This window comes from Melanerpes formicivorus, unplaced genomic scaffold (assembly GCF_026170545.1).
Source record: "Melanerpes formicivorus ecotype bairdi unplaced genomic scaffold, bMelFor1.0.p_v2 SCAF_19, whole genome shotgun sequence".
Classification (NCBI taxonomy): domain Eukaryota; kingdom Metazoa; phylum Chordata; class Aves; order Piciformes; family Picidae; genus Melanerpes; species Melanerpes formicivorus.
In genome coordinates this window covers 9,739,281-9,763,346 of record NW_027142371.1, presented here as the reverse complement: position 1 = coordinate 9,763,346, position 24,066 = coordinate 9,739,281, and the positions used below count along the sequence as shown (strand labels likewise).

The 24,066-nt window shown below is 36.7% G+C and overlaps 1 protein-coding gene across 7 annotated transcripts in view; it reads left to right on the top strand.

The window, feature by feature from the left end:
• Positions 1-24,066, top strand: part of SYCP2 (synaptonemal complex protein 2) — a 33,159-nt gene that overhangs the window by 6,754 nt on the left and 2,339 nt on the right. Inside the window, exons 6-41 of one of the 7 annotated variants that reach the window (XM_068150033.1) lie at positions 271-413; positions 492-544; positions 858-903; positions 1,109-1,201; positions 1,649-1,709; positions 2,206-2,354; positions 3,228-3,302; positions 4,297-4,449; positions 5,509-5,608; positions 6,774-6,892; positions 7,626-7,721; positions 7,855-7,924; positions 8,018-8,075; positions 8,762-8,898; positions 9,234-9,325; positions 9,795-9,913; positions 10,603-10,633; positions 11,069-11,127; positions 11,232-11,289; positions 11,926-11,981; positions 12,464-12,512; positions 12,633-12,807; positions 13,180-13,247; positions 14,069-14,248; positions 14,609-14,795; positions 15,220-15,467; positions 15,575-15,745; positions 16,511-16,592; positions 16,847-17,011; positions 17,267-17,415; positions 18,056-18,150; positions 18,995-19,094; positions 19,837-19,895; positions 20,620-20,698; positions 21,156-21,212; positions 21,753-21,856. In XM_068150033.1, coding sequence (XP_068006134.1) covers positions 271-413; positions 492-544; positions 858-903; positions 1,109-1,201; positions 1,649-1,709; positions 2,206-2,354; positions 3,228-3,302; positions 4,297-4,449; positions 5,509-5,608; positions 6,774-6,892; positions 7,626-7,721; positions 7,855-7,924; positions 8,018-8,075; positions 8,762-8,898; positions 9,234-9,325; positions 9,795-9,913; positions 10,603-10,633; positions 11,069-11,127; positions 11,232-11,289; positions 11,926-11,981; positions 12,464-12,512; positions 12,633-12,807; positions 13,180-13,247; positions 14,069-14,248; positions 14,609-14,795; positions 15,220-15,467; positions 15,575-15,745; positions 16,511-16,592; positions 16,847-17,011; positions 17,267-17,415; positions 18,056-18,150; positions 18,995-19,094; positions 19,837-19,895; positions 20,620-20,698; positions 21,156-21,212; positions 21,753-21,827 — 3,707 coding nt within the window. In that variant the 3' untranslated portion in view covers positions 21,828-21,856. Of the gene's footprint in view, positions 1-270; positions 414-491; positions 545-857; positions 904-1,108; positions 1,202-1,648; positions 1,710-2,205; positions 2,355-3,227; positions 3,303-4,296; positions 4,450-5,508; positions 5,609-6,773; positions 6,893-7,625; positions 7,722-7,854; positions 7,925-8,017; positions 8,076-8,761; positions 8,899-9,233; positions 9,326-9,794; positions 9,914-10,602; positions 10,634-11,068; positions 11,128-11,231; positions 11,290-11,925; positions 11,982-12,463; positions 12,513-12,632; positions 12,808-13,179; positions 13,248-14,068; positions 14,249-14,608; positions 14,796-15,219; positions 15,468-15,574; positions 15,746-16,510; positions 16,593-16,846; positions 17,012-17,266; positions 17,416-18,055; positions 18,151-18,994; positions 19,095-19,836; positions 19,896-20,619; positions 20,699-21,155; positions 21,213-21,752; positions 22,356-24,066 lie in introns of those variants that run through there. The other 6 variants (XM_068150039.1, XM_068150034.1, XM_068150032.1 and 3 more) reach the window with 6 other exon arrangements.

Sequence of the window (24,066 nt, the reverse complement as noted above, 5' to 3'; positions counted from 1 at the left end):
AAAGTATCTTACCTCTTTCTTACGTGTCCAGTGTTATTTTTAACAGTCCTTGAAAGTTCGGCTGAAATTTCATTTTGAAACATACATCCTTTAATTATCTCTGTTCTCGTAGTTCTTTATCTGTATATATCTTACATGTTATATATCTGGATACAGTGTGATATATGAAATATTCTGCACTGCTTATATTAATTTTCTACCTTAGAACATTTTTTTCACATGAGTAGTATCTTTAAATCTGCTCCTCCTGTAAAATGTATTGTGCTGTAGACTATGACCTGCAGGTAGCCATTACAGAAGCTTTATGCAGAATGGTGTCACAGAAACAGAGAGAAGAACTGGCGTGCCAGTGGTTTTCGATGGAATTTGTGTCCAATGCATTTAAAGGGATTAAAGATGCTGAGTTTGAAACAGTAAGTCATATAAAAAGTATTTATGGGGAAGCAAACTTGTATTTTACAATTCTTTAAGAAATTTCTCTCTTTGAATAGGATTGCAGAAAATTCCTTAACCAAGTGAATGGCATGCTTGGAGACAAAAGAAGGTAACATTGCTTTTAAAGTAAATACATGTTCTTTGTCGGATTTTGTGTCCATTTGTAACCTTTGTATCACAAAAAAATGGTTTTCAGAAACTCTGAATTGGAATAATACAAGCAAACAGGGCTAATATTGCTGTGGTATAAAGTCAAAGAATCATAGAGTTAAGATATGAAAAAAAATCCCAACCATTAAATAGTAAAGAAGATCAGTAATTCAGTCCTTTGCCTCGGAAGATCATCTAGTCCAACCCCCCTGCCAGAGGAAAATGTGCTTACAGCATTTCAGGATACTTGACAAAATATCTTTTTCTTACAGGGTTTTCACATATCCTTGCCTATCAGCAGCTCTTGATAACTATGAAGTAAGTTACAGAATTAGTCATATAGACACAGATTTTTTGTGTGGCTAAAGAATTAAGAGATAAGAATCAAGAAATATTGAGAAATTACTTTTTTCAGTTTACAGATGTGCACATATTTAAAATTTGTCAGACTGTAGCTGAAAGCCTTTTAGGTGGCATACATTGTTGCTTTCAGCTCTTTTGTCTTATTTTTTTTTCCCTGTAGCTACAGATACCAATGGATGAAAATCTGGAAGAATTTTGGGTTGATTTCAATGTTGGTAGCAGAAGTATATCTTTCTATGTGGCAGTTGATGCAGTAAGCTAACTTTTTGTTTGTTGTGCTATGCTGATTTGAGGCAGTAGATAAACATTCTTTTAAGGCCATCAAACTTCTTCCCCCACATCAATATATGGTAGTTGTGTGTGAGTGAAGCAGGAAAACACAGCTGGATTTGGTGTACATATTTGGATCAAACAATTTCAAAGTAAGACTTTCTAATGCTATTGGCAAAAAAAATTTAACATATGTAGGCATGAATAAGAAGCCATTTACTTAATTGCACTTCCAGTTTTTGTAGATGAGATTCAAAATGTTTGCATAAATGTCTCTACCAAAGCTTTTCTGTTATCAATGAAGGCTGTGTTCATTGAGGTGCTTGTCACAGAGAATTTGAAAAGTTGAAAATGTGTCCTCTCTAAATAATTTTCTGACCACTGCTCATGCTTTTCTAGCTTTAAAAATGCATTTTTTTTTTCATGCAAGGCACTTCAGTGGGAAACAGTCATTATACCAGAAGAGGAGGTAGACCTCTACACCGTTGAAGGTATTTGCACTCAAAAGTGCAACCTTTTAGTACATGTCACCTTGGAGTGATTATTTCTAAAATCCTGACATAGTTGTCAGCAGAGCAGAAATTCCCACTTTAAAATATTGTGGGTACTGTTTTTCTCAGGAATAGGATTTTGCATTTTGGGCATGCAGGTCTTATTTTATTAAGACAATTTAAAAATAATGTCTCATTGCAGTGGAGAACAAGGCATAAGATAATGGCATGCATTTTTAAACTTGTTAGTTTTGTAAGTAATAATTTGTCTGTAGCTACAATAAATATCCTTCAAAGAAAATTCAACAGGATAGATATTTCTAAAAGATTGAATCTTGAAGTACTGCACTAAGAAAATTGATTACAGGTTTCAGTGAATTAAGTGTACATCTTAATAGCCGAACTGATGAAGACATGTAAGCTTTATGTATTGATGAGCAGGATATGAGATGTTAAATCACGCTGAAACTACTTTTCAAATGTTGGTTTCCTCCAGAAAAAGATTCAAGGAAGCTATTAACAATAGCTCTCAAAAGTCCAATGAACGTGGGTAATCAAGAAGGACTGAAATTTTATTTGTATTTTGATTCTATCTTGGAAATCAAAGATGTTACCAGAAAGATATATGGACTTAGTAAATGTAAGGTAAGATTTAAACACCTTTTCAAATAGTTTGTGATTCAAAATAAGTGTCTCATTGCCATGTAAGTGTTGTTAGAGCTGTGATGATCGGTGTCTCTTTATACCAGGAGTTTCTGCTTAACACTGCCAACACAGAGCAGCGTTTCTCCTATTGTATCTTAAGTTTCGGTAAAGGTACCTAGTGAGGATGAGAGAAAATGGCCTCAGGATGTGCCAGGGGAGGTTTAGGTTGTACATTAGGAAAATTTTTTCCCCAAAAGAGTTGTGAAGCGCAGGAACAGGCTGCCTGGGGAAGTGATGGCGTCCCTGTCCCTGGAAGGATTGGAAACCCGTGGAGATGTGGTGCTGAAGGACGTGGTTTAGTGGTGGCCCAGCGGTGCTGGATTAACAGACTTAATGATCTTAAAGATCTCTTCCAGCCTAAACAAATCCATGAATTTAAGATTTAAAAATAATTGTATCAAAATGTAACTGTCCAGAAAGGGATCACCATGTGTGATCAATGTCACTGTTTGCATTTAGAATTTTTCAGAAACAGAAAAACTGGATGCTTACAAATACAGAAGTTTTTCAGAAATGATCCATTACCTGTCCCTTTTTTCATTATGCTTATCACTCTTAGGAATTTACTCATTCAGTAAAAAAAATTAGGAAGCTGTAGCTTATTCCTTACTGCCTGTGATAAATTACTTTGCGCTGAACTCTTAGAGACTAGAAACTCAATGAGGAGTAGAGCTTCTGCAAGCTTGCAGAATCTGTTTTCTCCCATAACCTGATTTCAGCTACTTATGTTTTCTGACTTAAATATTTTCTTTCTGGTTTTTGTATTAAAAAAGTCAGTGAAGTGTTACACGTAGTTTGTTACTCACTTTGTAGGGCTTTAGTAAGAAGCACTCTGCATCTGTTGCCAAAACAACTGTGCATGTCGTCTTTGATGAAAGTGGATCACAGGTATTTTGCTTCAGCACACTGAGATGGCTGTTTTCATAGTTTCATAGTTTCATTCAGGGTTGGAAGGGACCACAAGGATCATCTAGTTCCAACCCCCCTGCCATGGGCAGGGACACCCCACACTAGATCAGGCTGGACAGAGCCTCATCCAGCCTGCTCTTAAACACCCCCAGGGACGGGGCTTCGACCACCTCCCTGGACAACACATTCCAGGGTTTCACCACTCTCATGGTGAAGAACCTCCTCCTCACATCCAGCCTGAATCTCCCCACCTCCAGCTTCATTCAATTCCCCCTAGTCCTATCACTACCTGAGATCCTGAGAAGTTCTTCCCCAGCCTTCCTGTAGGCCCTCTTCAGATACTGGAAGGCCACAATTAGGTCACCTCGGAGCCTTCTCTTCTGCAGACTGAACAGCCCCAACTCCTTCAGTCTGTCCTCATAGGAGAGGTGCTCCAGCCCTCTGATTATCCTTGTGGCCCTTCTCTGGACACGTTCCAGCACCTCCATATCCCTCTTGTAATAGGGGCTCCAGAACTGGACACAGTACTCCAGGTGGGGTCTCGGGTTTTATATTTAGTCTTATTATTGGCTAATTTATGAGCATTGACCATAACAACAAGGGCTTCTAAAATGCCAGTAAAGAAAAATAACTCTCAAACCAGTTAAGTGATTTCTGATATGTATTGTATATTTGAGGAGATAACATTAACATCCAAAGCTTTAGAGATACACAGGGGAAGTTTTTCTGTGAGTTGTGATTTGATAACCCATCCTTTCTAGCAAAAATAACAGGTTGGATGCTTTTCAAACTAAAAGTTTTTATATATATATATAAAAAACATGTTTATATATAAGCTCTGAAGTTTATAAAAATCTACACTGAGGGGTATGCTGCTTAGGGTAAAGAAATTGCTCATGTCTGTATAAATATAAAACATAATAAAATTCTAATATTGATAAAAAAACCTTTTAAAATGCAAAATACTTTATAGCTTGTGGTACCAGAAAGCCAGTTGTCACCATGTTTGGAAGAAAATTCTGAAGGGGCAAAACTCACTAAGTACAAAACCCGGCAGCTTCCTGGACCTTCGAGGACTCAGAATAAAAATAACAGTCAAGAAAAAAGCAAAGATGATTGCTCCAAGGTAAGTAGGATCATCAAAACAGAAAACAGCACATTAAAAAAGCAAGTAAATTTAAATATTGTACTGTGTGATATAAACCTGATGTTAATTAATTAATACAACTTTGGTTTTGTAATGAAGCTACATAAATCCCCTTTGTATAACAATTTCTCATAATGTATCTTGAAACTAAAACAATGTCACACAAATAAAAAGGAAGTGTTAATATTCTGTAACCCATTATATCTGAGAATTCTTTTTAAAGATAAATGTTTTCAAGACATGCTTACATCTCTTATGTGAGAGTCAGGAATAGCCTCTGGAGGCTGACTAATATTCAGCTATTATAATAGCTGTAATTAGAGACAAGTCCTGTATGCTGGATATTCACAAAGACTGATGGTTACAAAAAGCATGTGCTTGTCAAGGAGAATCCTCTATTCTGGTTAATCAAACCACACTGTCATGGGACTGCTCCTCTGATTCTGTGGTTTAAACTTGGAAGAGTCCAGTTCATTAAGCCTGGTGTTTATTTTTGCCCGCATTCACTCTGAAATTGAGTGGTTCTTTATGGTGTTACCAGGGCTGAATACAGCTATGCCGTGGATGGGGGGAAAAGATAACGCAGTGCCACAGTGCCTGTCTTGGTAGCAGTAGCATAGAATAGAATTAACCAAATTGGAAGAGACTTTTGAGATCATTGAGGTTGGACTCGATGATCTGAAAGGTCTCTTCCATCCTGGTTGATTGTATTCTATTCTAGTCTAGTGAAACTGTTCCAGAGGTCTTGCTGGTGTGATACCTATGCAGAAACTCCTGGTTATCTTGATTGTTAACAACAGACAGGATTTATCTATATTTTATTGAATTAGTTCAGAAAGCAACAATCACCAATCTTATTTTAAAAATACTTAAGAGTACATCATTGGTATGTGCAACAACAGTAGTTGACATTCTAGTAGCAGAAAGTGTTCAAAAGATTCTTGGAAATAGGTTTTTCTAAAATCTTCTGTTTCATTCCTAAATATCTAAATAATAGGTTTTTTTCTATCTAAATAATATTTTTTTCCATTCCTCCAGATAACTGCATCTTGTAAAAGGAAAGTGTCAGAAGCATCTGTGCTTATTCCTGGAATTGCGAGATTTCCCGCAAGGAGTCCACTGGCATTTGCTAGCACATGTAAGTTTACAAATACTTCCAAGGTAAAAAAATATGCTATAAATCCTCTTTGAAATGCAAGAATGAATTGTGATCCTTTACAGAGTTGGAAATGAAAAGCAGAACTTCTAAAATCTCTCTAACAGGTGCTTTAAAATTGAGATTGTTAAATTAGACCACTTGGTACTAGACACGATGCAGGACAGTAGCTGCATATGCATTCCCAACAGCTGAAGGTCACCTTTCCTTTTTAGTGCTGCTGTTTGTGCTGGAGCAAGTTCAAAAGACAGCATTCAATTAAAAAAGCTAAAAAATATTTTCATCTCAGTCCTCCTATGATCTTGATTTAAAGAATTGTCAGGAGTTGCAGTGTAATATCAGAATTTTCCAGTGTCTATCACTGACAACTGTCACTTGCGTTTTACTCTTTAGAAACTGCATGTGTTTCTTAAGGGGCAGTTGACTATATGGCTAGTGGGCAAGGTAGGATCCACTGCAAGGTTGCAGCACAAATCCAGTGCTACCGACACTTACTTCAAAAATGCTTCTTTCAGAGAAAATAATGAGACTATCACAAATAGCAGTTAACACTTTCCTGTTACCATTCTTACTGTAACAGATATTTAAGATTTTATACAAGGGGGAGATTTGTAAAACAAAGGCCAGTAGAAGCTTGGGATAGAACTAATGGCAGCACTTGCATGACTAACAAACCTGATTTTCTTGCTTTAACTGTCTTAGGTGCATCAGTATTCTTGGTTATGTAAATCCACATGTCACACGAAGAGTAACAGATGCTAGAAAAGAGTTTTCAGATTAGGATGGAACAATATAGAACTTCCATGGCTTTTTTATTTAGAAATTAACCACACAGTCTGTTCCAGCAAAAATGCACTCCAATAAAAACTTAAATAGGTGACCAGCTGTTTCCTACTAGAGCCAGACTGTAAAATGCATTGTTTGTCTCCAGATACCCACAGTATATGCTCATTAACCTCCATGTAACTCAACTGAAACAAACCAAATTGTAGAAAGTACATAGGAAGTTGATTTTTAAATAATATGGGCTAATATTTGTAAGTTTTTGCAACAGTTGTGATCATGGGCAGAACTCTTCATATTGATGTCACAGTCAGCACAAAAATTATTATAGTAGAATTCTAACATGTCTTCGCTTTGTTTTCAGCCACTCCTTGTAAAGGACGCTATAAGATGCCTCTGGAAATGATGAGCTCTTCCGAAAGTTCAAACAATATTGCAGTAAATGAGACCAGAACAAATAATTTTTATCAAAAACCTACTGGAGTATGCATATCATCTGTAGCTAAGTCTTTTACTTGGAATACCCTTTTATTTATATTCCAGTTTTTTCCTAATTCATATTCTAAAAAGCTGGAGTCAGCAACTGACTTTCTAGAAAAACGCGTGGTTTACTTCATTTTGTTTTCTTGTCCTGTGGGTTTCAGGTTTAATAATGTCTAAAGTTAGACTGAACTCTTAAGTAAGAAAAGTTAAGATTTGCATTCACTAGTCAGTACTGACCCCAGAGTTAATTGTCTTTTACTATAGCCACAGTTCGTTCTTTATGTAGTCTGAGAACAGTGTATGCAGAGTCTCAAACTCCTTATGCAGTGTTGAAATACGCTGTACTTGTGAATTGTTAGTGTTTTAAGCTTACAGCATTTATAGCATTGGGCTTGGTGCATTTTTGAATAGACATTCACTAAAATCAAACAAAACTACATAGTTAATCACCAGACTGCAGTCTGAGTATTTGTACTTTTGCTTCTGTTCCAACTGAACAAAAACATCATTAGAACTTTTCTATTTTTGGTTCCCAGTGTCATTCTGAGTCAGATTCAGGTCAAATCCTGGGCTTTGGGAATCTGAATTATTTTTTTGGTGCAGCTAAACGTTAGAAAAATGCTTTAGCATATAGAGTACGTAGTTTAGAATATTTCTAGTGTTACTTTCTGGGACGGTTTTACTCGTTCTGTTTTTATGGATTGCAATTATTAGTGTTACTTGTGCTTTTCAGACTGGGCTGAGATGTACACTAGACAATGGATTTGGTGAAAAAGAACAGAGGATCAGGAAGTCAAATAGCAGAAATGGGGCAAAAGTACCTGAGGAGGTAGTGGAATCAGTGCTTTTATGACATGGGGGAAAAAAATTTATATTTTATTAGAGAAAATCCAAGTTTATGAGGTTATACTGTCTGTACTTGTTTACTAATGTGGTTTTTGGGTGTTTTCCCACTGGCGCAGATGCGTCCTAAAGAAGCTGTAGAAATTATGCCAGAGGCAGAAGTTGAGGCCATACAAAAGCAAATTTCAGGCAAGTAATTTTACAAGTGTTGATAGTCCTTTTAATATTTTGTGACCATTTCTTTTATGATAGTAATTGATGCCAAATTAATGTCTCATTTAGATGAAGTGCTAGATACTGTTCCTGATTCTCAGCCACCAGGGAGAAGCAACAAATCTTTGTAAGTATTGGGAAAAAACACCCAGTCACTGTTGTCACTCACGTTGAAGGCAGCATTTTCAAGTGTTGCTAGAATAGAAATTTTGTTGCATAGTTTTAGAAAATGCCAAAATTATTGTCTTGTCTTCCCTCAGAGAACTGTTGGCTGTCTAAGTCAGGCCGCTTTTATGTCACTTGACTTTTTTTAATGCTGAAATTCCTGGCACCAAACCAGCTCTCTTGTTTGCCACAGCTGTTTCATCAACAATACTATATTATTGTCTTAATCAGACTTTAAATTGGTGAATCTGTTATGAAAATAATGCTCACTGGCAAGATCAGAGTAGGAGTTTAAGTAAGGGTTAGCAGCAACAAGGAGAGTAATTCTTTCAGCTGGCATCAAAAGGTAAAATACAAATGACACATGGGTTTAAGAGAACTGAGCCAAAACAAGTAATAGATTTGACACATCACAGAGTTTCTAAATTCAATTCTTGCCTTTTTGAAGCTGACTTAAAAGAGTATGTTGTTTCTGAAAGTGTCATTTTTCCAGTGTGCTGGTTAATTGGACATTGATCGCAGGCTTAGGTACCAATGTGAAATGCATTGATGGCTACATGATTACCACTATTTTCTGATGCATGTTTATAAAAATTAAGACTTATTTTCTGCAATTCACTGATGGTAGGATGGTATTGCCTTTGGTAGGCCATCTGATCTTTTAGAGAGTTCTTTGGATAAAACCAAAACGTGGAAAAAAAGAGCATGCTCTGTTCCTGAGAAGAACATAACAGCTGATGACATGCAAAAGCGAAATCCATCGTTGGCACGTGCATCCCAACAAGGTTACGGTCACACTTTAACTGTTGGTGTTGAAAATGTTTCAGATGAATTTTTAACCTACAACTGGGCTTGGGGGTTTTTTTCTGTGTTAATTTTTTTTATTGTAAGCAAAAAAAGTGTGAAACATACAACGTTCATTAATTTAGTTTAAGTATTTATCCAGATGAACAAAGTGAGAAAGAGTCAGAAACTAAGAAAATTAAATGATAGAGTGAGGGAAGAAAATTGCAGAACATTTGATGAACAGTCAGTGTGTTCATCATTTGGAAGAAACTCACAACTTTGGGGAAAACTATTTAAGCTATTACTGAAACGTTGTTTAAAACCTTTCTTTCAGCTGTAGTGTCATCTTTGCATTATAATTCCACAAATGAGGAATCTGAAGTTCTCTTTGCAAAAGAGACTGAAAATGCAATGCCATCAAAGACTGTGAGTTTTTGTCTTCATTTTTTTGACTTGCAACTAAGAGATTTGTCAGATTTTCAGGCTTTCAGAATTTGTGGTTTATTTTCACTTGGTCACAAACTTATTTTAACTAACTTTCCACTGAAACTGGGTGAAATGAATAGCTTCACTGTTACTTTTTTATTGGGGCTTGATTAAGATTAATTTGCTCTGAATTTCTTTTTAAAAAATCTGAAATAAGCCCCAACTTACACTTCCTAATTCAATTTTAAATGCTATAGTACACAAATTCCCAACATCTGCTAAAATGATGTTTTATTGCTCACTGTTCAGGCAATGTAAGGGAAAATGGTTTTCCAAGAAAGGTGCTTTAGTACATCTAGAAGACATGTAATGAAGTCTAGGTGATATTTTTGGAACCTGTACTTCTATTTGCAGCTTTGCCCTTCAATAGAATGGATTCAAAATTGGGTCTTAAATTCTATTTTTGTAGAAAACTAAGTCTAAAGAAATAACAGATGCAACAAAATCACTAATAAGTAAAATCAGTGACAGATATAAACTAAATGCTGATGATAAAAGCAAAGCAGGCAACTCTTCGAGTTTTAACAGGTATGATGTAAACTACTCTTGTGCTTATTCTTTTTCTGGTCTAATCCTCTATCTACAGTTACTTCACATAATGCTTTTATTTGAATCTTTTCATCACTTCTCTTGTAGTCTTTATATTTCTAGTAGCTGAAATAACTACCAAGGCTGTTAGAAACATTTGGTGGTCTTTGCTCATTCGTGAGATAGTTTGTGGGCACTGCACATGTTGGGTGTCACCATCCTGTCATCATAATTTGGGTGTCAAACCTGCATTCAATCATCAATTTTCTGATTAAGTTATTAGCTCTCCCTGAAAGATTTGACTGTTAGAGAGTTAAATTGTAACAGACTTTCTTAAATAAGAAAATTAGTCTTACCTTGCTGGAACTGGTGCTTGGAGATGTACTTTACACACAGTTACAGACCTGCCGTGTTTGGTTGTACCTGGATGACAAAGGACTGCAATAGATTGGCTGTGTCATCTTTTCAGCCTTTAAATAGGGACTTGTGAGACTTGTAGAAACTGCAGTATTGCTGTGTGATCTGGGGAGAATTATTCTAGAGTGCAAAGATGACAGGGGCTGCTGCATTGGTTTTGTATTTAAAAGCCTGAATAAATGTGTTGTTTGGTAAAGCTTTTATTTAAATAAGCAGTATTCTGATGCATGTGTTCTAATTAGCATTTAACAAAATACATCCTCATTTTTTAGGCCACATTTAAATAAATCCTCTGTCTTCAAGGTAACATCTTACTGCTTTTGTTGGACTTGCTTTCATTATGTGGTATAAGTACAAATAAAGTGGTAAGCTAGTAGATGTAAAGTGAAAATTCACAAATATCGCTGAAAGTTAAGTATCTGTAGATGTTAATTAAAAATATAGTAAATGAGATTCTAAAATTCCTAAGTGAGATGTAGACAGTATGTGGAAAATAATATTTGGGGGTGGGGTGTCTGAGGTTTTGTTGGTACACTTAAGTTAATACTAAGAGAGTTCGTTTCTACTAGCTCTTGTTGCTTTTTGCCATGTTGCACTGTTGCAAATCAAGTGGAATTCTGAGAAGCTGCTTGATATTTTTCATATGCTCATAGTAAAGAAAGTGCTTTTTGAGATGACAGTGAGTACAAATGCATAGTCCAGATCTGATAGGAGAGTTAACTTCTTTCTTACATACAGGAAGAGCTTCAGGCTAGGAGATCTATTCCTGCTCTTAATACAACTGCTACTCATATAACGTAAGTAGTTAAATATTTCCAAACAGTTCTTAGCTACCCATACCTAACTTTGTGCAATGTTCATTAATTCAGTCGCAAAATTGCTCTCTGTGTCTGTTTGACAGGGATGACATCTACAACTTTAACATCAGTGGGTTTGATGAGCCTACAATAAAGCTTGGAGTAAGAATATAACTGAAATTGATATGAATAGAATGTAAAGGAGCTCAATCAAATAATGTCTTATGAAAGTATCATTAACATTTAGGAGTTCAAATTATATCATTGAACTAAATGGGAGTGGGGGGGAAAGTTTGCCCTGCTAATAGCTCCATCACTTTGCAATGTATAATGGTACAAATGTGTTCTAACCCCTTAAAGCTATTACAGTGCCTTCCTGAATGAAGAATAAATTCATTTGCTAGGAGTGTCATAAGTTTTGACTTCTATTATCTTGAAAGCAGTACTGCCATTCTTAAGTCCCTTTTCTAAAGACAACTTTGCCCAGATGTTTGAGTTAAAAATCCAGCTAAGATAAAAGCAAAAGACAACAAAAGATAGTTTTGCTTCTTATGACTCAGAGGATCCTACTGAGTTGAAGGCACTGAAGCAAAGGAATAGAAACTAGTGTATTTTGAGATGCTGCCAGTTCAAACTGGTATCAACTATCATCTCTGTTGTTAAATTTCTAAGATATAAATTAGTCATTGTAAGTTAATTGTGGAGCACTCTTAAACAGGCCATCAGACAGCAAAGCTAATTTTATTCAAATTGTGTAACAAATGAAAAGCTTCACTGCTTATTTATTTACTTTTTTAGGCCCAAGAATTGAGTGTTACTGAACTGAGTGTTCGTATAGATCCAACCAAAAAAGGGTAGGGATGTTACGTTGTGTCCTAATCTGTTGACTATTAATTACAGTACTGTCTGCATTCTCCAGCATTCCAGGGAATGTATGCATGACAATATCTTCACTGTGGGTTGTTTTTATGTGGTAAACACAGCTGCTGTGGCGTCCTAGGGTGTTTCATGATTTGATGAAAGATTGTATTTCGTAAAGAAAACAGCTTTAGTTCTCTTGGTGGAATACTATGTGGTTATAAACTGAATAGAAGGGGAGAGGTTTTGTTAATGATCAGCCAGCAAAGGAGCACATTGTTACAGTGTGTTCTTAATGGTCATTAGGAAATAAGCGCATCTTTTAGGGTTTGAGATGAATGTGTGTTTCAAAATGGATGTGAAAACATAAGTAGGTATGTTTGTTTGAATCCTTAGTGCATGCATCACAAGTAGGAGAAAGACTTAGAAAATGTATTTTTAAATGTACTGTTTAAAGGTGTGGTTTTTTCTGATTAAGGAACGCAGGTGACAGTGAAACTAGCACCAAAGTGAAAGAAAGAAAAAAAGTAAGGCTCAGATTTTTTGTGGCTCATATAATTTGTCTCCCTGCCTTTAAATGCCAATTATACACGTGAAAGGTATATTGAAAGTAAATCAGTAACTTAAGAAATTTTGGGGTTTTCTAGACTAGAATGAATCAAAACAAGAAACATCTCTTCAGTGACACAGACACAGAATACAGAGGTGATGACAGCAAGACAGAAGTTAGTTGGCTGAACGAATCAAATAGAAAGTCTAAAGACCGCATAACTGATTACAGCAGAAATAAGAATTTGTGGAAACCAGTGAGCCCAGACAAAAGTAAGAATTATTTTGCATATTTCTTAAAAATGCTGCAATAACTCTGTCCATAGATTTTTACTGCAGAACTTGTAATATGCTGTGTTGCAGATACAGTAGCTCTTTGTTACCTTATTTCCAAGTTAGAAATTAACCTTAAATTATTAGGACTAAAAAGTCTGTATTTTAGCATGGAAAATAATTGAAGATGGGATAGGCAGTGGTTGTTGTCAACAAAAATATCTTTGGCTTCTTGAAATAATTTGCTGAGAGCAATTTCCTGAGTCAGTAATTTTGTGGGCACAAATGTGATTCCATGATTTGACAGCTAAAATTCCAAATGTCAAACAGTTTAATATTTGGCTTATTTTTCTAACCTGTGTATTGTTAAAGCAGATAAATCCTCTGAACCTGCCTGCCACATGGACAAACCTAAAGGCAAAAATGCAAATAAGAAAAAGGTAAATGTAAATTTGCAGCTAGATTTGTAATACTTATTGAAAATATCTTCACTCAATGCAGAAACTGTTTTAATGGATTTTTTTCTTCAGTATGGAGAAATAGCACATATTTATTTCCACATCAGCTGAGAAATACAGTTCTTTTCAGATACTATTTTTTTTTTTTTTTTCAATGTAATATTTAGCTACTATTTCAGGCACAATACTAGATGTGAGCTGGAATTATTATTATACATTGATGCTTTTGTAAACTTTATTACTTAAAGTTTTTTGTTTGTAGCCTTCTACTCCATTTAATGTCATTCACTTTTCAGCAAGGCTAATGTGGCTGATGTGATTAACTGCATTTTACTACATTAGAGAGTATTTCTTTAAATGAATATATGTAACATGATGAAAGTGAGAAATGGATAGTGTTATAGCTATTAAAGAATAATTATTGCAAAATATTGTAAGTATATTGAAATTGAGTGTACAACAAATGATATGTGATTATGAACGTGTTAATGGAAGGTACTTGTAGATGTTTGTAAGGCATAGTTTAAAGAGCTAAAAGCCCCAGGCCAAACAACAAAACCATGCTAAAAGAGCCCCAAACCTTTCCCAGTCTCCTTCAGACTTTTTTCTAGTGTGAAAATTTACATTCCTGAAATATTTTGTAGAATGATAGGGGGAGCCTCTGAGCTTTGGTAAAGTTAATTATTTTTTTTAATGTGTTTTGAAAGAATGATTTTCAGGGAATTAAACTGAGTTGCTTGCTATTTATTCTTATAAATTTATTTATTGTGATTTAAACTGAAAGTGTCTTTATTTTTCCAAAGGTAAATGAATGTAAAAAGGATAATACAAGAACTGATGGAATGGCAGGACAAAGCACCAGAAAAAAACTACCTCGAAGAGCAGCATTAGCAAAAAATTATAAAGAACCTTCCAGCTCAGGGTCAGACAGTGAAAAGGAATCTCCAGTGCATATCTCTAAGGAGGAAAAATCAAAAATACAGGTAGGGAGTTGCAGTTCATTCAAAAAAATCCACTTCTGGCATATATTTCAAAATAAACTTTGGTCTACTTTCTGCTTACTACTGAGTTTTTAGTGCTCAACCTAAGCAAGTCAAGTGAATTTTATGAATTATTTCTGGTAGTGCCCTTAAACTCTGGTTGCAGAGTTTAAACAAATTCAGTGTTTATTGATATTCTTACGGATGGAAGTGTTTCTAATGATGTTCCTTTGGGGATGCACTGCTCGTTCAGTAGTGTGTGTAGATAATGTGCCCTTTGCCTGCAGTTATGTATATGTGTGTGTGTGTGAATACTTCTGTATGTTTACAAATAATGGTTATATAAACTCTGTATGTTAATAGAAGCTTGCGAGTGGGAAAAACAAGGATGGTAATCTGCAAAAGGAACTCCAGAGTCCGCTATATTTGGAGCCAAAGACAGGAGCTTGCTATGTAACAAAAGCATTAATTAAATCGAAGAACTCTGCAGAACTAAAGGAATCTGAAATTCCTTCGCTTGAGTGTCCTGCATCTCCCGAGACAATGAGATGTATGTATTTTGACTTGTAATTTATAGCAACACCATATGAAAATGTGGAGATTAGGAGTATCACAGTACTTCAATTTTACATCTTTTATGCTTTTAAAAGAAGAGATAACCCCCAGTTCAGTGTGTACCACATATTTAAGGAAGTGTATTAATGTCACTAACACTGATAGATTGGTAAAATTACTTGGCATCAGCATAGTGCAGAAATGCAAAACATAAGCATTAGAACAAATCTGATAACCACTAAAATAGTGCAGAGACTGCAAAAAGGGCAAGTGTGGCACATCATATGGCAGCAACTAAGGAAAAATGCCACATGTCTAAGACTTGCAGATATCCAAAGTTGGAACAGTTAGCAATACAGGGCTTTAACTTGCCTTTTCTTTCTATTCCTCATGCTGACAGTTCAAGAACTGTTTTCTAGGTGCTGAAAGAGTATCAGAAGATGTTACTCAAGAGCATGCTTACAGTGATAGATCACCTAGTCTGCAGGAGTCAACACCAGAACGAAGGGAAACATTAAGCTTTGAGAAGAAAATCTCTCCCCAAAACATCTTTCCACAAAAAAAGGATATTCAGAGTGTATGTCTAAATCAGTCCCCTGAGGCAACTGTGAAAAAGTTAACATTTGGAAATAGATATGTCTCACCAGTTTTAACTGAACCATCTTTGGTAAGAATACTAAAGTCACTCTACAGTTATTTTAAGTGAAATTGTTCTGTTCAAGTGTTTTATGCCTTTGTACATTTTCCTTCAATGATGTGTTTTGTAATGTGTAGATCAGCTTAACGACATGTAAAGTTGTCAATGGAAAACAGGCAAAGGGATCTGTATCTGAGCCACATGATGATAATGAAGATCTCCGTTTCAGACCTTGCTTTTCAGACACACTTTCTATTAAAGGGCAGCAACAAGATATCACCAGATCCATCATCAAAAGTAAAGATGAGGTATTTACTAAATCCTTTGCTCTTCAGAAGAGAGGTGCAGCTTTTTTGTCTTATCTAGTTCACAGATGATGAAGAAAAAGGCATGTCTTAATATTACATTTTCTCTACAGTTTACTTTGTGACATGTTTGGAAAAGCCTACTAGTTAGTATTTAAATATTTGAGATCAATTAGGGACTTGTTTATCATAAGGGTACAAGGAAAGAATTGTATGCCAAGAAGATCATTATAATTAGTATCTATAAAAATGAATAAATGTTTTCTTCTTGACTTTCAATAAAATTATTTTCCACAAATAAATTGTGACACGTGCATGGAGAAATTCTTGAAAGAGATGAGAAAGTGCTGTCGTAGTTTTAGCATTAATGTACTACTCAATATAATAACTCTTGCAGCATTGTCAAATAAATAAAAACTGCTGTATACCTTCAGAACACTTCTTGCAAGTGCTTCTTTTTCTAGTGAGGGGAAAAAAGAACCCACACTAATTACTCCTGTAAGAAATAATTACTTTTTTATGTTCTATTGCAAGGAACATTAGGTGTGATTGGTCATTTGCTTAGTGCTAGCATTAGTTATTGACGTGGTGAAGAATTTATTTCATCTTGTGCAACCTGGCAACATTTTTTTTTATTTATGGCTTTTCTCATCTTGTAGATGTGTTTATGTCCCAGATTTAATGAAAAGCTATGTAAATGGGGATTTCAGATGAGGAGTATTAAGTGCTTTAATTTGGAAGCTCATAAATTGGTGACTTTTCTTTTAGGAGGTAACACCACCATCTCTTTCCAGTGGAAGTAAAGCACAGTCTTGGAGCGAAGAACCTTATGGTCCTGTACATAAGTCAGGTACAAGCTGTGAATTTCTTCAGTGAGCGAGTCTTGCATGTGTCAGTTCTGAGTTCCACTGAAATCCTGTTCATTTACATCCATCAGTGCCCTCCATAAGTGCAATGCTTATTAATGTTTATATAATTCTCAAGCTTTAAAGCCAAGACTTACTCCTAGAGTTTGGATGCAGAGGGTAAATAAGGTTTTCTCTTCCTTCTGTGTCACTGTTCTAAATACTCCTAAAATGAAGCATGTTTTCATGTTTATTACAGGACCAACTGTACAGAAATTTTCCAAACGAAGGTACCACAGTGGTACAGAAAGCAATTCTGATGAAGCAGAAGCAAGCAGTGAGGAGGAGGAGGAGAAAGGGAAGAGAAGACCAAAGCTACAGCCCAGAAAATTATTTAAAACAGCTCATTCTGGTACTTACAGAGGTTAGCTTTGGAATGAGGGTTGACCACAATTGTGTGAAAGTTAAAAATAACAAATTTAAGTTTTTAACAAGAAAATGTACTAGACATTACAAAAACATCTTACTTTGGGGGGGTAGGGAAGAAAGCTAAATAGAAACTGGCCTCAGCTGTCTGATTGATCTCTATGTAGCAAAAGCTTTTCTAGGCCCTGTTGAAACTTCAGATAGAACACTTTCATAATGAATTGTGACATGATCTCTTTTAACTTCTCTTCAGTGTCTGAAAGCATATCTACTGTCTCTGTAAATGAGGTGGCTGTTTTGGATGGGGAAAGCTGGGAACCTGATTGTTCAACTATCAGCATATGCCAGAAGCTCCAAAAAGAATTTACTAAGAAGATTGAGGCAAGACATTTCATATACAGTGTTAGTTGTCTTTGTGGGTATATGTGCATATGTATGATCACTTGTTTTACACCAGAGAATGTGCTTAAAAGGACCTGAAAGTAGCTATGTACATAGAACTTCAAGAAAGGATAAAATTCAAGTTTCCTTTTAGGCTTTCTTCAATTTCTTTGTGTACCTAACTCTAATGATTTTCTTTCCCGGGTCTGTTTAGGGTTTCATCCTCTGTTGTACCTATGTAGCTACAGTAATGAGAATACTGCTATTTTGATTGATTTGATTATTCATTTGTTTTTCTGGTCAATTTATCAAACCCTTAAATGTAATTTATTTCCAAAATGATAAACATGAGCCTGAATAATGCATTTGTTCATCTAAGACAGCTGCAAACTCACACCATTAATTTGATATGTACTTTTTTTTTAGGAAATAATATTCAAATAAGGTACTTCTAATCAAGACATGTAGAATTTTATCAAAAGCATAAACCCATGTTAGTTTACATTTCATGAACAGGAAACTTTTCAGTAAAGGATAGGGAGATGATAAAGAAAGGGCTTTTGCCCAGTGTAATCCTAAATGACTACAGTATGAAGTATATTGCAGCTTTTTTTTCCTAAAGTGAAATTAATCTGAGTTTAATCTTAAAACACCTTCATAGAGCCGCTCACAGAAAATGGATCATTTTACCAAGCAATCATTAAGAGCTGTCCATGAGCATTTGGCAACAGTGAGTTACCAGCTTCATGAATGCAGGTCTGTAACAAAAGATTTGTTTTCAAGCACCCTTAAAATGCAGTGTATGCCTTCTAACACATCCAAGTGCTGGGTTCTGCACATTGGCCACAGCAACCCCATGCAGTGCTACAGGCTGGGAACAGAGTGGCTGGAGAGCGACCAGGCAGAGAGGGACCTGGGGGTGCTGGTTGATGGTAGGCTGAACATGAGCCTGCAGTGTGCCCAGCCAGCCAAGAGGGCCATTGGCATCCTGGCCTGCATCAGGAACAGTGTGGCCAGCAGGAGCAGGGAGGTCATTCTCCTCCTGTACACTGCACTGGTTAGGCCACACCTTGAGTCCTGTGTCCAGTTCTGGGACCCTCAGTTTAGGAAGGAGTTTGACTTGCTGGAGCGTGTCCAGAGAAGGGCAAGAAAGTTGGTGAGGGGTTTGTAACACAAGCCCTATGAGGAGAGGCTGAGGGAGCTGGGGTTGCTTAGCCTGGAGAGGAAGAGACTCAGGGGTGACCTCTCTACAACTACCTGAAGGGAGGCTGTAGACAGGCAGATGTTGGTCTCCTCTTCCAGGCAGCCAGTACCAGAACAAGAGGACACAGTCGTAAGCTGCACTGGGGGAGGTTTAGGCTGGATGTTAGGAAGAAGTTCTGCACAGAGAGAGCGATTGCCTATTGGAGCGGGCTCCCTGGGGAGGTGGTGGGGTCACCATCACTGGAGGTGTTCAGGAGGAGACTTGACAGGGTGGTTGGTGCCATGGTTTAGTTGATTAGGTGGGTTGGATTGGTTGATAGGTTGGATGCGATGATCTTGAAGGTCTCTTCCAACCTGGTTTATTCTATTCTAAAAGTAACTCATTTTGTTTTGGTAGGAGCAGGCAGATGGAGAATTTTCATTTTGCTCTTCTTGCGGAGCTTGAGAATTTTGAGAAAGATTCTCAGTCCCTGAAAAGCTTGGAAAAAGAATTCTCGGTTTGTATTTTAATTGCTTGGTCACGGAGGAAAGTGCAGTCTTACGGAATCCATAGATTATTCAGATTACCTTTAGCTTCCTTTTTGATTTTGAAAGCCTTTGGCATTTTGGTAAAACGTTGGGTCAAACTTCAGCTCTTGAATTTGATGTGTTAGGATTTGCCCTTAAAATTTCTAGATCACCACTGTATATTTTGATTCCTAGAATAAACTACTACTATTAAGGAGTCATTTACCTTAACTTCCTGAGCATTTTTTTCAGGTGGTTTGTGTTTCAGGAACAGCATGTAGGTATTTGAATCATGTTTGCTGTATGTTCTACAATGAGCCATTTGACATTACAGATCTGCTACTTGCTGTCATGTAAAAGTCAATATACAAATGCTCATAAACACAAGACTATATTTGTTGTGTTTGTTTTTTCTTTTGCTCTGAAGATATGGCTTTACTTATAAGGGAAGTCTGATTACAGTGCTCTATATATATTTGGTTTTGTATTGAAAATGTTACACAGAACAGACTTTTGTTGACACTGGGTCCATGAAAACAGAACTTGTAAAGTGCCTCATCCTGCTAGCTAAGTTTTTGGTTCATTTCCTCCAGGCTTCTGTGTTGTCTGTCTACCTCCTACCCATTCTGTGCTGAATCTCTAGTTGTGGGTTATTTTATTTATATTAGCAGACAGGTTTAGTTGAGAAAATGTTAGCTCCTACTGACTGTTTCATTTTATTTTCTTTAACAGATCTTTTGGAAAAAACATACTCAGATGTTTAGTACGTACAGGAAAAATGAGCAACAAAGGTTAGTATGCCTCATTAATCCCAGGTGGAGATTTGTGCTCTTTTCACTTGAGGTCCAAGTTAAGCCAGCTACTATATTGTCTGTGTAGTTTTTAGCATCCATGAAATAGAAGTGGTAGATGAGGTGACAAAATGAGATCAAAATCTTAAGTTACAGGAGAAATGTGATTATTCTCTATCTAAATTTCTCCATGTCCCTGCTGGACTACTCCAGTAGTAACAATGAGGCTGAGGGAGCTGGGATTGTTTAGCCTGGAGAAGAGGAGGCTCAGGGGTGACCTCATTGCCCTCTACAACTACCTGAAAGGTGGTTGTAGCCAGGAAGGAGTTGGCCTCTTCTCCCAGGCAACCAGCACCAGAACAAGGGGACACAGTCTCAAGCTGCATCAGGGGAGGTTTAGACTCGAGGTGAGGAGGAAATTCTTCACCGAGCAAGTCATTCGTCATTGGAACGGGTTGCCCAGGGAGGTGGTTGAGTCATCGTCCCTGGAGGCGTTCAAGAGGAGATTGGACGTGGCACTTGGTGCCATGGTCTAGTCATATGGTCGGTATTGATAGGTTGGACTCGATGATTCTCGAGGTCCTTTCCAACCTAAGTTATACTGTGATATACTGTGATACTGTGTTATATTTACCCATGCTTTTAGTACAAATAGACTACAAGTAACGGGATGTATTCATGGCATACATGCCAAAGCTGTTTGAACTGCCTTTTATTTCTTCAGAGTCCAGATTCTTAGAACTTCATTTGAAAATAATATCTACCATACAGTTGACCACGAAGAACATATTTTTACTTCAGAGGTATGATGAACTGTTGTTTATTTTTTGTTTTATTCATTTTTAATTGGTTCATTTTAACAACAGATGTCCATGCTGACTTTTTTCCAAAGAAAATCTTAACCTCAGCATTGTATTAATGCCATGCAAGTATTTTTTGTAGTTGTTAGTGGTCACAAAATAGCCTTCAATATAACAATATTCAGTCTTTTAGGACTGGATTTCACCCATAAGAAGGTGTGTGCAGTTATTTGGAAAGCAAGTAGAAGCTTTAGTCTGTATTAGTCTGTATTCTGTGACTCTTTCTGGGATGATTAACACTGGTTAAAAATAACAGATTTAACACCCAGAGCCCTTCCCTTAGGGAGGTGGCTGGACGTGCACTGGTCTCTCAGTTACAAATCATTTATGGTGTAATTGTCACCTTGAAGATGGGTTACCAGTTGTGAGCAGAGAAAATGCGTGTGCTGTGTTTTTATAGATGCATCTGATGAAAGAAGACATAAAAAGACTCCAAGAAAAACTTCTTAGAGAAATGGTAAATGAAGTTTTCTTGTTCTTGTTTGTATTTGTTGCGCAAGTATGGTCATTCAAGGCCTCATCCAGCCTGGCCTTGAACACCTCCAGGGAGGGGACATTGATGACTTCCCTGTGCAACTTGTTCCAGTGTCTCACCACCCTCACTGTAAAGAATTTCTTCCTAATATCCAGGCTAAATCTACCCTCCTCAAGTTCAAAGCTAGTCCCTCTCATCCTATCACTACAAGCACTTGTAAAAAGTCCCTTCCCAGCTTTCTTGTAGGCACCCTACAGGTACTGGAAGGCTGCTATAAGGTCTCCCCAGAGGTTTTTCTTCTCCAGGCTGAACAGCCTTTTCCTATAAGGAAGGTGCTCCAGCCCACTGTCCATCTTTGTAGCCCTCTGATGTACATGAATGTATATCCTGGTTTAGTTCTGAGTCTTACTATGTTGAGTGTTGCCCTAGAAAAGTACATTTGATAAGTTAAGAGCAGCATATAATGTGCACCAGTATTAACTACTGTGTGTGACAAATGTGATTAATGCTTTTTTTGCACAGCAAGAAGAGGAACTGTGTAATGTTCGCAGGGCATTGCAGACAATATTTTGCTCAGAAGACAGAATTCTGAAGTAGTATTTTCAAGTTTCTTCCTGAAATTCAAGGTGAATTATAAACACTCTTTTATACTATAAAATTTGTCCACTACTTTTTTTTTTTTTTTTCTTCCTACACTTCAGGAAATTAAATACTGTAATGAGATCATTTTTCTTGATACTACTAAAATCTTTGTGGGTAAGCCTTCTTCTATGTGAGAAACTTGGAATTATTTTGCTGACTCTGCTAAAATGCAGTATGTAAATCTTTGGATTTTTAGCACATGCTATTTTTCAAGAAGCCTTTGACAATTTGTATAGGTTCTTTAACTAAGTTTCAGAGAAACATCTTTGCCTTTTGCTTAGATTCTATGCTTTATGTCTGTGTGTACAGAAGACCCCTTTTGTCTGATCCAGTCAGAAATTATCTAGGAATGAAAGCACATGTTTTGATCTCAGTCCTGTTTGTCTGTGGTGTTAAACTTCAGTGGGAGTTTCTAAGAGAAATCTCTATCAACGCTTGTAGTTGAACTGTTACAAATAGTTGTATTAAATATTTCAAGAAAAATATATGTTGTCTGTCTTTTTCTTTACAAAAGTGATGTCATTACTATTTTGCTTTAAATCACTAATACATACTTGCACATCAGTCAAAACCATTACAGGTATATTTAGTGTAAAACAGGCACCAAGTGGGTCTGCTATTAGCATCTCAGAAATGCATCTTAAGTACTAATACAATCTATTCTATATGCCTAGATTTCTAGTGAGTTACAATTTGTTTCTCCTTTGTTGCCACATATCAGCTAGAAGGTCTCTTCTGAATATTTATGATGAGCAATTTCTAAGCTAATTTATGTCAATTTGCTTTTAAATTAAACAAAAGACTACCTTGCTTTCAAATAAAACAAAAGACTTCAGTTTCTTAGCAACCATTTAATCTCTTTTATGTTTCAATCCTGCATGGGTATACTGCAAACTTTTCAGGCTAAGAACAATACCTTTCATATTTTACTTTTATGTTCTCTTTAAAAGTGGGGATTTAAAACTTAGAGCCTATGAAGAGGTAACAGCTGTACAGTAACTCAGAGAAGGGAGATGTTTTAACTTTTCCACCTAAACATAAGGAAAACCTTCATGTGGGTACCAGAGCACTGGAGCAGACTGCCCAGAGAGGTTCTCCTTCTCTGGAGACCTTCCAAACCCAACTGGACATTGCAATCCTGGGCAGCCTGCTCCAGGTGACCCTGCTTTAGCGGGGAACTTGAACTAAATGATCTTCAGAGGTCTGGTCGAATCTCCCCCAGTCTGTTCTTTTGGGGTTGTCCCCATTACCACGTGCACAGCTGCTTCTTTACCATGGAACATTTCATATTAACATCCGGAGCACCTCAGGAGCCTGAGCTCACTTAGCACAGCACTTACACGACTTCACAGCTTCTGGAGCACGGCTGAAGTGGTTACATGCTGGAGCTGGTATGACCAATAGAGGTCTCATATATTGTTTAGGGGTAACAGCTCTTCACAACTTAATTGCATTATAGCCCTTATTTTTCATCCCGTTATGCCTCTTACTGTGTCCTTTGGTTGTCTTTAACATCATACACGCTTCTGTCATTTCTGTTATCTCCTCTACCCTCTGAACTCCTGGTTTTCCTCAGCTTCTACAACCCCTAACACTGCTTTTACTATCGACACAGAACTTTACTTACAGGAGTGTTCTTTAAGGTTTTTTTCACGTGTTTCTGAAGCCATTCAGTCTGTATCTCTCAAACTCATTCCAGTTAGTTCCGAATGCAGCTTTTAGGGTATAATGATGTAATTATTGACTAATGTGATTTAATCAGTCTGATAGATTTGCTTTCCTAATCTTGTTAGCTGTTATTTGGGTATTACGGTTTCGTGTTGATCTGAATTCTTTCGAGCTCACCAACCATTTTTTCAAAGTATTTATCTAGCAGTTGTTCTCTGCTGAGCCTTACCACTCTCTGCATCTTTGGTGATACTTAATGAGTTGCTTTTTATTAGCTGGGCTTGCCTGTGCGATCTGTCTTACAGGTACTTCTCATATCTTTGATTTGTCCTTCACTATTTCGAAGAGTACCTGTTTCCTAAAGCTTGTTTTCAGAGAAAAATTGAGTGCTTTAAAATTTACTTTTAAGGTAGAAAACTTTTAGAAATGTGTTGATTTGTAAATTCCTTCTGTATAATAATCATCATCTTTAAATTAGAGGAAAAAGGTCCCTACTTACAGACTGCAGCCTGAACTCAGCACTTAA